Source organism: Protopterus annectens, chromosome 11.part0, assembly GCF_019279795.1.
Source record: "Protopterus annectens isolate FY-2018-M chromosome 11.part0, PAN1.0, whole genome shotgun sequence".
Taxonomy (NCBI): domain Eukaryota; kingdom Metazoa; phylum Chordata; order Ceratodontiformes; family Protopteridae; genus Protopterus; species Protopterus annectens.
In genome coordinates, this window is record NC_056745.1 from 1,550,155,394 (window position 1) to 1,550,169,848 (window position 14,455).

At 43.9% G+C, this 14,455-nt stretch overlaps 1 protein-coding gene across 1 annotated transcript in view; it reads right to left on the bottom strand.

Moving 5' to 3' along the window:
- The window catches only part of TASOR2 (transcription activation suppressor family member 2), a 2,454,942-nt gene that overhangs the window by 1,409,712 nt on the left and 1,030,775 nt on the right, over positions 1 to 14,455 (bottom strand). The window contains exon 15 of the mRNA XM_044088824.1: positions 10,200 to 10,496. Within this exon, the coding sequence (XP_043944759.1) occupies positions 10,200 to 10,496 (297 nt within the window). The remainder of the gene's footprint in view (positions 1 to 10,199; positions 10,497 to 14,455) is intronic.

Consider the following 14,455-nt stretch of genomic DNA (forward strand, 5'->3'; position numbering starts at 1 on the left):
TTTGGGATAAATTTGGGTTAATTGATCTTATGCAATGTTCCAGGCAGTCAGCTGCAGAGTTTTCAGGTTTGGATGCAGGTTGTTGTAGTTGTTCTGTGTTAACAGCAAGGGAACCAGGGGTAGTGGCCATATTTGTTCCAGAGACATGCTCCTCAGTAATGGGTACCAATGTTGCCTTGGCCAGTCTGGAGCTATCAGAATGATCCTTGGACGGTCCTCTTTGATCTTCAATAGCACCTTGTGCATCAAAGGAAGTGGTGGGAATGCATATGCTGTCAGGTTTTTCCAACTGAAAGATAGGGAGTCCACCTTCCAAGCAAGTGGGTGGTATGTCCTTGAGCAGAATTTCTTTAGCTGGTGATTGCGTGGGGATGCAAATAAGTCTATTTCTGGGAGCCCCCATTTTCTTGTAATGGTTTTGAAGATGTCCGGATGCAGCATCCATTCGTGGGCATCCGTGGTAGTCCTGCTTAATATGTCTGCTAGAATGTTTTCTTTTCCTGGTACAAAAATTGCTTTTAACTGAATGTTGTAGCTCAGGGCCACATTCCAGAGGTCCAGTGCCATCCGGCAAAGAGGATACGAATGTGTGCCTCCCTGTTTGTTGATGTACCACATAACTGTGGTGTTGTCTGTCCTTATCATCAATTGACCTTGTCGGAGAAATGGTCTGAATGCCTGAATTGCCAGTTTTACTGCCAGCATTTCCTTTAGATTTATGTGTAGGTGCAGCTGGTCTTGAGTCCATAAGCCTTGTATGCACTTGTCCAGCATGTGGGCCCCCCAACCGAGGTCTGAGGCATCCGTCGTGATGGTTTGGCTTGGTTGAGTGCTGTGGAAGGGCAATCCTGTGTTTGATTGACAAGCCTGAGCCCACCATAGGAATTCTTGCTTCAGGCATGGAATAATTGGAATCTGGGTTTCTAAGCTGTGCTTGTGTTGAGACCATAAATTCCTTAGGTACCACTGTAGTTTTCTCATATGCAGTCTGGCATGAGGAACCGATATTATGCAGGATGCCATGAAGCCCAAGGCTTGCAGTACTTTTCTTGCTGTCAGATGGTTCTGCTTTGTTAATGCCAAGAAGTAGAGAGGTAGCTGCTCCTGTTTTTCTACTGTTAGGAATGCCATTTGTTTTGATGTGTCCAACTCTGCACCCAAAAAGGTTATTCTTTGGGATGGTATCAGCCTTGACTTTTTTATATTGACTGTATATCCCAGGGCTTGTAGCAGGTAAATGACCCTTTGTAAGTCTTCTGCTAGCTTGTTTTTGTTGTCCGCTTGTATCAGGCAGTCGTCCAGGTAGGGGTAGATTTGGATTCCCTGAAGCCTGCAATGAGCAATTACTGATGCCAGGCATTTCGTGAACACTCTGGGCGCAGTAGATAAGCCAAAGGGCAATGCTGAGAATTGATAATGCTCTGATCCTGCAAGAAATCTGAGGTATCTTCTGCAATTTGGTCGTATGGGGACGTGCAGGTATGCCTCCTTGAGATCTAGAGTTACCAGCCAAGACTCCTTGCCCAGCATGGGAAGAAGCTGCTGTAGAGTCAGCATTTTGAATTTTGGAACAATGAGGAATGTGTTTAAAGCGGACAGGTCGAGAATAGGTCTCCATTTGCTCTCTTTTCTGGTACCAGGAAGAGTTTGGAGTAAAATCCCTTTCCTTGCTCCATAGATGGTACCTTTTCCACAGCTCTCATCTTTAATAATTGGGATATTTGTTTTAGAGCTTCTGCCTTTTGATTTGGAGGTAGGTTTGGCATTCCTCTCTTCCCTGGTAGAGTATGGAAGTGAAACCTGTAGCCTTGGTCTATTGTCTGTAAAATCCACTTGTCTCTTGTGATGTAATGCCAGTTTATTGAAAATAAGGCTAGCTTCCCGCCTAAAGGTGCTTCTAGTTGCTCCCTGGTAGGCGGTGCCAGAGCCAAGTCACTGTGATTGTCCTGTAGTTGTGGTGGTGGCTGTGTCTGTGGCTGTACTTCGCTGGTTGTTACTCTGCCACTGGCGTCCCCTGTAGGCACCCCTGGATTGGTTTCTGCCTCTTGAACGCCTATTCCTGCCTCTCTGAGCTCTGGATGAGTCTGGAAAGGACCAATTCTTGGAGGGCCAATTCCTGCTAAACCTTGTCGGTTGGACCTGTAAGAAATCTTTTACTGTTTGGACAGATTTTGCCTTCTCTTCCATCTTCTTCAGCACCTGTTGTGCAGGAGAGCCAAACAAATTGAGCTTATCCATAGGAGCATCTAATAGTTTTGACTTGACATGGTCTGGTAAGGCCTGCTCTTTTAACCATGCATGCCTTCTGATAACTGTGCCAGTCATGGCTGATCTAAAGGAAGCCTCCAGTGCATCATAGCCACATTTTAAGGAATGGTTACTGACTTGCTGAATGTTATGTACCATTTCCTGAACAGATTTTTTTGTCTAATGATTCATCAGAGGACAGTTTTTTGGTTAACTGGTCTAGCATAAATTCTTGATACTGGATCATGTGAAATTGACAGTTCAAGGCCCTAGCTGAAAGAGTAGCAGAAGTGTAAACTTTTTTACCCCATCTCTCTCAGGATCTGGATTCCCTTTCTGAGGGGAGGGGGTTCTTAGCAGAAGTAGCTGCTACAGCCTTAGGTCCTTGGGAGATAGTCTCGGGATCTGCAAAAGGAGCCTTATACAAATGGTAATGCGTGTCCGGGACCCTGTAGTATCTATCAGGCTTAGCAAGGGCCGGAGGTAGAGAATCAGGAGCAGTACAAGCATCATTAAATGCATCATCTACAACAGAAAGAACTGGAGGTATGGCTAAAGGCCTATGTTGTGGTAAATGCAGAAAGGTTCTAAGCCTTTTTCTGGAGTCTGAAAAATCCTGGCCCTGCCACTGAAATTGTTCCCTCATAGCATGCAAGGTTTCCCCAAAGGAAAATTCCTCAGGCGGAGAGGCAGAAGGGATGGACTCTTCAGCATCAAAGTCTTCATAAGGGGAGAAAGGAGCCTCTGGAGGGTCCGAATCATCTGAATCATCAGAGGAATCATCTGTAGAAAGTGGCTGAGGGGGCTCTGCTCTAGGCCTCTTCTCTGGAGGTGGCTGAGAGGCCCTGTCTGGTTGAGGTTGGGATCCCCGGATTAAAGAAATGAGATCCTCTGCTAAACTAAGCATTTGAGAACTAGAGCTAGGCCTGTGAGAGGGGGTCTTAGCAGGCACAGTCTTAGTGGCTTTAGCTGCTTTAGCCCTGGCAAAGGCCTTAATGGACATGGCTGCAGGTGGCCTAGCAGCTCCATGTGCAGGGGTTGAAATATCCAAGGGAATAGTGTCAGATAATTCCTGAGAAACTGCAACAGCAGGTGGGTTTTCTGAAGCCGATTCCACAAGGTTGGAAGAGGCCTCGGTAGAAGGTAAGTTTTCGGCTGAAGGAAGAACCGCTTGCTCGGTTTCAGCCGAAACCGAGACACTCGCGGTTGGCTTAACCGCGGTTTCGGCCGAAGCCACGGACCGCGCGTGTCGGTCCTTTTCCTTGCGCTTTTTAGACATTTGCGTAGTCGGAGGATCCGACGGCATAATATAAGCAAAATCGGAGCCGAAAAACTCCTCAGCAAATTCAGACCGACGTCTAAGCGTCCGCCGGTTAAAAGAAGCACAGGCTACACAAGCTGCTATGTCGTGGTCTGGGCCTAAACAGGGTAAGCAGTAAGAGTGGAAATCTTTATGAGGTATTTGTTTCCCACAAGTTAAACAGTTATTCACTTTTTCTGACATCGGCTGAGGCAAGAAAGAGTCCCCAACGGGGTACTTAGCTTTTTAGAAGTCTTCGTAGTAGTAGTATTCGGTAGTAGTAATCTCTGGTTCTGATCGACCGGCACTTGCGAACAGCTTCTGCTTCGGGCGCCACGCGGCAAGAAAGACTGAGGAAAATGGCGTTGGCTGATGCCTTTATACCCGAATAACTGCAGCTATGACGTCGGGTGAAGTGCGACACCAGCCGAGGCCAGACCCAGACTTTGGAATCCGGCCGACCGAAGGGCTGCCTGACGACAGGACAACCCATTTGTAAGGACTGCAGATGCATCCTTGAAGGTCATCTACAGTTACAGGCCTCACAACTTCTGATGGCTTTTGGATTCCTGCTTTGTCTCCAACCTGAAATTCTGGTAGTTGTCTGCAGTTTCAATCACAGTAGAATTTCTGACTATGCTGATTTTTTTCCATCACTTCTTTTATTTTATAAGCTGATTCCCAGGCTCAACAGGTAGCACACTCTCCTTTGCTGCAGGAAGACCAGGTTCTAGTCCCCCCCTCCAGGAGATTGTATAGTTTGACACTGCAGGGCAGCAGTAGGGGTTGTCTAAAGTTCAGTTGTGTACACTTACCATAAATGTAGATGTTCAAGTGTACTTACTGTTGCAGTCATCACACTTGGGTTGATTCCCAAAGCTGAGGAAGGGTGGAGGCAGTCAAGAAATGTTAGGGCTGGCTAGCAGGCCTTGTAAGACTGCTGTAGCAAATCCAGCTTTGGATTTAGGAAAAATAGTTAAGTGGTAATGCTTGGTGAAGGTGTGTACAGAACTCCAGGTTGCAGCTTCCAGAATGTAACTCGTAGGGGCTCCCCTGAGAAATGCTGTAGAGGTGGAAGTAGCCCTAGTGGAGTGTGTTTTGATCCCCTGTGGGGTAGGTTTTCCATGGTGATTGTAACAGAAATGGATGCAGTGTGCTATCCATTTGGAAATGGTTTGCTTTGAAATGGCTTTGTAGCAAAGCTGACTAGCAGCTGGTCAGATTTTCTGAAAGGTTTAGTCCTGTCAAGGTAGAACCTGAGCTGTCTGTGCACGTCCAAAGAATGCAGGATTCTTTCCCCTTTATTCTGAGGATTAGGGAAGAAGGTTGGCAAATTGATGGATTGGTTTAGAGCCACACTGGACACCACCTTAGGCATAAAGGATGGGTTAAGTCCTGAGGGAAACCCTTGTCAGCATGGAAAATGAAGGGCTCCACAGCCTTTAGTGCCTGTAACTCAGACACTCTTCTTGTTGAAGTTATGGCTAGAAGCAAGGCTGTTTTCCAAGAGAGGAATTTTAACTCTGCTGAAGCAGCAGGTTCAAAAGGGGGAAGTGTGAGCTTTTTCAGTACAAATTAAGGTCCAAGGCAGGGGTGAGAGCTCTTCTAGGGGAACTTAAATTGTTAGCCCCTCTCAGGAACTGTTTGATTAGAGGGTGAGAAAAAAGACGTGGCTCAGTATTATAATGAGCTCAGATGGCAGAGGCATGAATCTTAATGGAGAAGGATAGGCCTCTGTGGAGCAGCTCTGTTAGGTAATCAAGGATTTGAGGTAAGGAGGGCACTGCTGTGTCCTTTCCTTGAGACTAATTCCAAGAACAATATATTTTCCACTTTTCAGCATATGATTTCCTAGTGCTAGGCCTTCTGGCCTCAAGAATGATGTCCAGCACCTGTTTGCTTAGGCTGCTGGTGGTGTACTCTGGGGATAAGCCAGGCTGCAAGGTTTAGGGTTTGCAATTGTGGATGCAAAATCTGTCCCTCCTGCTGAGACAACAGAGAAAGGTGTCTGATGTATGTGCCAGGGTGGCACTGTCATACTGCACAGGAGTGGGTACCAGTGCTGGTGTGGCCAGTCTGGGGCAATAAGAATTGCCCTTGGCCTGTCCTGTTTGATCTTGAGTAGTACTTGTGAGAAAAGGGGCAGAGGGGGAAGGGCATAAATTGAGAAGTTTTCCCATGTAAAGGACAGGGCATCCATCTTCCAGGCCCTGCTGTGAGGGTTCCTGGTGCAGCATTTGCTCAACTGGTGGTTCTCGGGAGAGGCAAAGAGGTCCACCTCCGGTGTCCCCCCCCTCTGGATTAGAAGTTTGAAGGAGTTGGGCTCCAATTTGCACTCATGTGGGTCCAGTAGATTTCTGCTCAAGTCTGCCAGTGAATTTTGTTTGCCTGGCAGAAAATGAGCTTGTAGGTGCACTTGGTTGCTCAAGGCCGTGTTCCACAGGGCCATGGCTAGCTTGCAGAGTGTGTAAGAATGGGTTCTGCCCTGCTTGTTTATGTACCACATAACCGTAGTGTTGTCTGCCTTTATCAGTAGCTGTCCTGGAAGGATTAGGTATTTGAAGGCTGTCAGTTACAGCTAGCATCTCTTTTTGATTGATATGCATGAGAATTTGTCCTGGGCTCCACTTGCCTTGAATGCATTTGCCTGCCATGTGAGCCCCCCATGCATAGTCTGATGTGTCTGTTGTCGGGGTTTGGGCGGTGAGGGGTTGAGTGAAAGGCAGTCCCTTGTTGTGGTTGCATGCTTCTGCCCACCAAAGGAACTCTGCCCTTAGACAAGGTATGATAGGAATCACCGTTTCCAGGTACTGAGAATGTTGACACCAAAGACGTTTTAAGCGCCACTGAAGTTTCCTCATATGCAGTCTTGCATATGGAATTAGTAGAATGCATGAAGCCATGAACCCTAGGGCTTGTAGTATTTTCCCTGCAGATAGCTGGGTTTTGGTGGCCATTTGTTTGAAGTAGTTGGTCAAATAGACCTACTTTTCTGGAGTGAGGCATGCCATCTGGGAAGGTGTGTTCAAGCTTGCTCCCAGGAATACAATTTTTTGACTGGGCACCAGTTGTGATTCCTTTTCGTTGATGATGTACCCCAATGAAGTTAGGAGCCTTTTTACAAATGCCAGGTGCTGAAATAGCAATTCCTGACTGTCCGCCTGAATCAGGCAATCATCCAAGTATGGGAAAATTTGAATATTTCTCTGCCTGCAGTATGCAATGGCTGGAGCCAGGCACTTTGTGAATACTCCGGGCGCAGTAGATAAGCCAAAGAGCCTGCCCTGAAACGTAGATATTTCCTGCAAGACTCCCTTATGGGGATGTGCAGATAAGCTTCTTTTAAGTCTAGGGTGACTAACCAGGCATTCTTGGCTAGCATAGGGAGAAGCTGTTGCAGGGTAAGCATTCTGAATTTTGGGGCCACCAGAAAGGTGTTGAAAATTAATAGATCCAGGATTGGGTGCCAAGAGCCCTCTTTTCTGGGCATCATGAACAGTCTGGAGTAGAAACACTGTCCCCTTTTTGTTCTACTGGAATAGGCTGAATAGCCCTGATATTGAGAAGGGAAAGTACTTGCTTTTGAGCCTCTGCCCACTGGTTTGGAGGAAGGTCTAGAAACCCGCTTGGTGATGGCAGTGAATGGAAGTAGAATCTGTATCCTTGGGATACAATGGTTTAGAACCCATCAGTCCTGAGCAATGGACATCCAGTTTTTTGCATGAAGGGCAAATTTTCCTCCTAGGGGCACAAGTAATTGGGCAGGGCTGGGAAGGAGAACTGAGAAGTCATTGTGAATTTTTTTCCATAAGGGGGTGGCTTACCACTCCCTGTTTTTGAGGTGGGAGCACTCCATTGTTTAGATCTCTGCATATCCAGAGACTGTAGTCTTCGTGGTCTGTTTCCCTTGGGTTTGGACTGAGAAGGCCTGGAAGGGGCTGGAAAGGACCAGTTTTTAGGTCAATGCCTACTGAATCTAGGTGGCTGCACCTGTAAGAATTCTTTGACAGTTTGCATAGATTTAGCTTTTTCCTCCAACTTTTTAAGAATTTCTTCTGCTTTGGTAACAAACAAACGGTCCTGATTTAAAGGAGCATCAATTTTGCTTTGACATGATAAGGCAAGATTTGTTCCTTCAGCCAAGCATGCCTTCTCAGTACAGACCCAGTGACTGCAGCCCTGCAAGATGCTTCTAGGGCATCAAAACCACACTGCAATGTATGCTTACTAACTTGGTTTGCAGAATGCATTAACTCTTGCAAATCTTTATTTTCTGCAAATCTGGAAGTAACACCATTTTTTGTTTAATTAGTTCCATAATATGTTGCTGGTATTTCAACATGTGAAACTGGCAATTCAATGCCATGATGGTAAGAGGTGCAGAGGTATATACCTTCTTACCCCATCTGTCTAAAGCTCTGGAATCCCTGTCTGAAGGGGTATGGTTTTTGGCTGCAGTAGCCTTAATTCCTTTAGGTCCCTGGGAAATTGTCCCTGGATCCGCAGTAGGATTCTTAAAGAGAAATTTGTGAGAATCAGGTACTCTCTAGTACCGGTCAGGTTTTCTAGTGGCCAGTGGTAAAGTGTCTGGAGTAAGACTGGATTCCATGAAGAGATCATCTACAAAATCCAGGACAGGGGGTACAGCTAGAGGCCTGTGCTGAGGCAACTCTAAAAATTCTCTGAGTCTCTTTTTGGACTGAGGATAGTCTTGGCATTCCCAGCACAAATGCTCTCTTAAAGTATGCAAGGTTTCACCACAAGAAAATTCACCACAAGAAAAATCCTCTGGAGGGGAGGCAGAAGGAATGGATTCCTCTGCATCTGAATCCTCATAGGTTGATAAGGGTATGTCTCGGTAATGAGAAGGGTCAGAGTCATCGGACTCCTGGTCTATAGAATCAGAATGAAACTCAGTTCTTTGTATTTTAGCAGGAGAAGGCTGGCTTCCCCTAATTAGAATAATAAGGTCTTCAGCCATTCTAAGCATTTGTTTTTGTGGCATGGGAGCTTGAGCATGTGCTTTAGTCGTCAGTTTTCTAGGTGTAGTGCAAACTCTGGGCCTGAGAAACTTGGTGGTTTTAGCTAAAAACGAAGTTGTTGGTTTAATACAAACATCGGTAGGTCGGAATACACTCTCAGAAGCCGGTGCCTGCACAGCGGCTCCGGACCCATCTAAGGTAGAGACATCCAATGGTTCCATAGTCAAAGACGCACCTCGTGGCATACCGGACTCCGAATGGGTCTCAGCAGAGGCCTGTGAATCTGTAGAAGCAAGCATCAGGGGCTGCACAAAGATGCCTCACTGAGTACTGGCAGACTGGCGACTAGCTTAACAGAAGCATCGTCGGCAGTTTTGGACCTATGCGGTCTGTCTCTGTCTTTATCTTTACGTTTTTCGGAAGATCGGTAGTCGGATGGTTTATCGAAGCCATTTCGGAATACGGAGAACGACAGCAAAAGAATTTGGCGGCAAAGATAGCCCAACAACGAATAGTTTAGGCATTAAACAAGGCACAAAACCGTCAACAAGGGACGCTGTGGTCTGGGCCTAAACAGGTGACGCAGTAAGAATGAAAATCTCTGAGGTATTTGCTTTCCACAGGCAAGACAATTGTTAACTTTTTCTGACATCGGGTTAGAGCAAGAAAAAAGTATCCCCAACGAGGTACTTAGCTTTAGAAGACTTCAGGTTTGAAACTCGAAAAACGAAAATTTCAGGTAGCGGCCGACCGGCACTTGTGAACTGCTTCTGCTTCGGGCTCCTTCTCAGCAAGAAAGACTGATGTAATGGCATCGGTTGCATGTTTTATACCCCTCTGTCTTTATCTTTACGTTTTTTGGAAGATCGGTAGTCGGATGGTTTATCGAAGCCATTTCGGAATACAGAGAACAAGAGCAAAAGAATTTGGCGGCAAAGATAGCCCAACAACGAATAGTTTAGGCATTAAACAAGGCACAAAACCGTCAGCGAGGGACGCTGTGGTCTGGGCCTAAACAGGTGACGCAGTAAGAATGAAAATCTCTGTGAGGTATTTGCTTTCCACAGGCAAGACAATTGTTAACTTTTTCTGACATCGGGTTAGAGCAAGAAAAAAGGATCCCCAATGATGTACTTAGCTTTAGAAGACTTCAGGTTTGAAACTCGAAAAACGAAAATTTCAGGTAGCGGCCGACCGGCACTTGTGAACTGCTTCTGCTTCGGGCTCCTTCTCGGTAAGAAAGACTGATGCAATGGCATTGGCTGCATGTTTTATACCCCTAACGATCTGACATCATGGAAGCGGTGACAGCATCCGACGCAGAAGTCCCAAGACTCTGGTATTCATGCCGACTGAGGGCTACCTGCAGGCAGATAACCCAAGTGTGATGACTGCAAGAGTGAAACACGAAGAACATCATGTGCTGGATCCTCTTTACCCACGAAACTGCAGCTTTGTGGGTGCAGTTTACAGCCCCTTCGTTATCTGTTCAATTATACATCTACTTTGTTGTCAAAGCATTCCAACAGCATGTTTAAGTATGCAGTGTGCACCACCGTCTCTGAATCTTACCATTTAGTGCCACATCATCTCTTCTCAAGTGGGGCATGCCCAGTACTGTAAGAAAAACAAACTACAGTTCAGCAAGCAGTGACAAATTCTACACTAACCTCTGCTTCTTCTTTTCTTGGTTGCACTTTCTTTACTTTTGTTTCTTAATGATTTCTGTTGAACTGTTGTTCCACCCTCTGTTTCTCCCATACTTTTCTTTGCTGGTGGCTTCCTCAAACTAATTCTTTTCCTAAGTCCAGAAATAATGCTCCCTGTTTCAGCCGTAGCTTTCCTACTTCTTCTTCTTTTAGGCACAGGTTCTGCTTCCTCTACTTCAGTTTCAACATCTGTAGGCTTGATTTGTACATCCAGTATTTGCATGGGAGATATAAATTCCGCTGTCAGTACTTCAGCACCTTTTGTTGAGGAGATAAAAATGTGTTAGCAAGATTCATTACTTCCAGTATGCAATTATCATACTTCTGAGTATTCTTATTCATTTGCACAGTTAAGACTACATCAATCACAACAGCAAGCAAATATTGGTAAAGGCAACACAAGTGGACTTTAGCAGATTCATTGACAACTGAAGTTATATTCAAATTAAATCACCAACAACAACCAAATGAGGTTAAACACATGAGGACCAAAGCTTACATAAATATGCTCTACACTTAAGGTTTAGGTGAATGGCTGAAGCATACCTCTCAACCTCTTAAGAGCATGAAATCTGGACAGAACCATAAATAATGGGGGGGGGGGGGGTCAAAGGCCCAAAATAGGGTGACTTTTTAAATATTGCTCTTACAAATGTAGAAAGTTGATAGAATAACAGGTTTTGCATTAGCATGGATTTTCTGAAGGGTATGAAGTCTGAAACTCAAATGTCTGACATTTTTCTGACTTTACTCATCAATGATGTGCCAATCTTTTGTCAGAAAACCCCAAATTTATAAGAAACAGACCAAAAATATGAGGCAAAAAATCTGGAAATTCTGCGAAAATCTGTACAGTTGAGAGGTATGATTAAGCAAAGAACACCACAGGAGCAGCACCAATGTGAAACCAAAATGACGTTTAATGCATAAACAGCAAACACGACAATGCAGCACGACCCCTGCTAACCACAGCAAGTAAATGAAACAACAGAGCCGGTGTAGTATTACGTGCTTTTCGTCTGCACAAATAAACAGGCTTCTTCAGATACTAACACACGGTACGTGCGGTACTCTAAATGTGATGTTGAAGTCACATGATTACAGTTCCGCTTAGAATTAACCTTTTACTGGTTTAAATACACCATTTCTTTGTGTCAGTGTTATAAGTATTATGATTAAATGTCAAACATTCAACAACATTATATCACATTGTGAAACTTTTTAATGTTAAAAATTGTCAATTAAAATTTAAAAGAATTAAAAAAACTTTACTAAATTGTGTGAACACTATGTAACATCTATAAATACTACACTACATTAGAAAACTCAAAGCAACTTCATTTGCTCTACTGTCATTGGGATCCAAAACAATTTACATATTTTGCAGCAGGCTAACTAGGCAAACCTAATGAACTGCATGAATCATTTTGACAGATGATTCAAAGAATGGGGCAGAGGAAAATGCAGGATGTGTATGCAAACTGAACAATGAATCTACAATAAGGGAAGAAAACACACAATTGCTATAATTCAACTGATCTAACATGAATATCCAAAAGCACAGTGCTGAAGACATTGCATTACATGCTGAAGACACTGTATTACAAACACACAAATGTATATTACCTACAGTAGTGGAAGGAAATGCATGCTGAGGTATTAGTACTGTGATGAATACGGACTAAAATAAGGATGACTAGGTGGCCTAGCTGATAGCAAGCATTCCACTGAGGAAAGATGCACTGTACAACTGCCACCAATACTGGTCTTTGTTACAGACCTAAGCATTCATGACATTTTTAGGACAACCCACTGCAACTGTGAAGGTATATATATATATATATATATATATATATATATATATATATATATATATTTTTTTTTTTTTTTGCTGCAAGGTGGGCTTTTCACACATACCCCTCATTTTTCAACTATGCTTCCTGCTAATGCTGACATATTTGGCACTGGGGACACACAAGGCTCTGCAGCTACTATATTTGGCACTGTGGATACACAAAGCTCTGAAGCTACTCCAGGTGGTCAGACATCTATCTGTGACTAATTAAAAAGCAAAAGAATGCCAAAATTGTTACATCTGACATCGAGAACCTTCCCTGATGTATTCTACGGTTAAACAAAATATTAGGTAGTTAAATGACAGCGGAGGAAATGAATGGAGAACACTGCCAGGACCAACATGAAGGGTGGCCACTTGTACGTCCACAGATAAACTCAAATCAAGACTTCCAACCAAAAAGTATAGTACTCGCCCACAGGGCAGCAACTGCACTTCAAGCCTGAAAAACACTGAAACCCAAACACCGAAAACAGATTGTGTAAACTGTAGAAAATTAAAAAATATTTGGGAAATTGCTGAACGCAACAAATTTACTGCAATAAAGAGTAAGTGTTTTCATTTCTTCAATTCAAAACACTAAGACTTTATCAGACTAAGTTCTTACAAAATAAAACAAGAAACTATATGACTAAGAAACACCACTGAAAATAAGTAGTAATAAAAAAATGAATACATGTATTCAAAACATGACACCTCTAAAGACTTCTTAGTGGTCTTTTCTTTATAATGTTTTAAAATTAATGCTAAAATTTAACTCAAACTTCTTAAAGAAAAGGCAATTAAGAAATAAATTCTGAATGCGTACTTACAGTATTTTTATATGTGCTTATGCGCGCGCATGTGCGTGTCTTAAGTGGAAGTAAGAATTGTGCCTGGCGACATCTGTTTCAAATTACAGAGATGAAAGTGCTCACTTTCTGCCATGATATATTTGGCATGTTCTGCAATTTCCCAAACATTTTTCTTCATTTTCCATAACCTACTGCCTGTTTTTGGAGTTTGCAGCCAAGAAATTTATCAAAGAAACAGGACAGCATTGGTCATAGACCATGAGTGAATTCTCTCAGCAGGCTGGCAAATAATGAAGGCAACCACATCCAAAGACAGCACACCAGACCACAGTCCTGATCAACAGTGCAACACCCTAAAACAACTGTTACAAGGAAAAGCAAAATAAAAGCTTTGAAATGTGGAGTCAAAGAGATGAACCATAGGTCCATCACCACTTCACACCACCAAGAGGAAGGAAAACTCCCTTCCAAGATAAAAACACATACCCCAAGAAGAAAGGGCCAGGCTTCCTTACTATCCCCATCACTGATCAGAGGTCTGCAGCTAAAACAAGGAAGCCCCCTCAGAACAAAGAAGGATGGAAACATCACCATCCCGTCCTCCAAAAACCCATTTAACAAGGGAGGCTGGACAACAATGAAGTCTTAAAGAACTACATCCTAACTAGCCACTGGACACACTAGCCAGTCCAGGAAGTTCAGAGCTTGCCACCCTCCCTAGTCAGAAAAAAAACAGCCCTTGGGATGCTCAACCACTCAATTTCTAGATCACAGCCTTACCACACCATCACTGCCAGAAGAACTGCATAATATATGGTGTACAACCTTAAGAAGTTTTTTCCTTAACATGTGCATCACACAATCTGGTTTCCTGGCACATGATAATGAAGTTGAATGCCCAGAGGTCTTTTCTTAGTTCTTACACCCATCCTGACATATTGCATGCTACAGCGTATCAGAAGTGAAGAAAATGAAGTTTTCCACATACAAGTGATGACCACTGTGTCAGCAGAATAAAGAAAAAGAAGTTAAGTACTCACCATAACATTCCATGTTTGCAGTCCATCTCGCCCTTCATTCTTAGATATGGTCTCGGAGCCAATCTTCTGCTCCGACTCAGCCGATTACAAAGTTTGAAGTCTCTAAGTTGGCTCGTGGCAAGGTAGGTATCCCATAATGCACTAGTAACAATCCCCAGATCTTGTTTGCTGCTGTCTATAATAGTGACATAAAAATATTTCCACAAGGAAAAACAAAAGATGAAAGGTCTCCAACTCTAAGGAAGACAGACATTATCTTGTCTCCAGATCCTCCAAGGATACATGGACGGGGGTAGGTGGGTGGGTTCGTAAGAATGAAGGGCCAGGTGGACTACAAACATGGAATGTTATGGTGAGCACATAACTTCTTTATGTTCTGTAGTCCTATCTCGCCTTCATTCTTACATATGGGACAGCGTCCCTAGTACCTTTTTCTTGGGTGGCTTATGGGAATATACTCCTAAGAACTGTGGAACCAAAGAAGGCTCTACCCCTGGAGGCCAAGTCCAATTTGTAATGAGTAATACA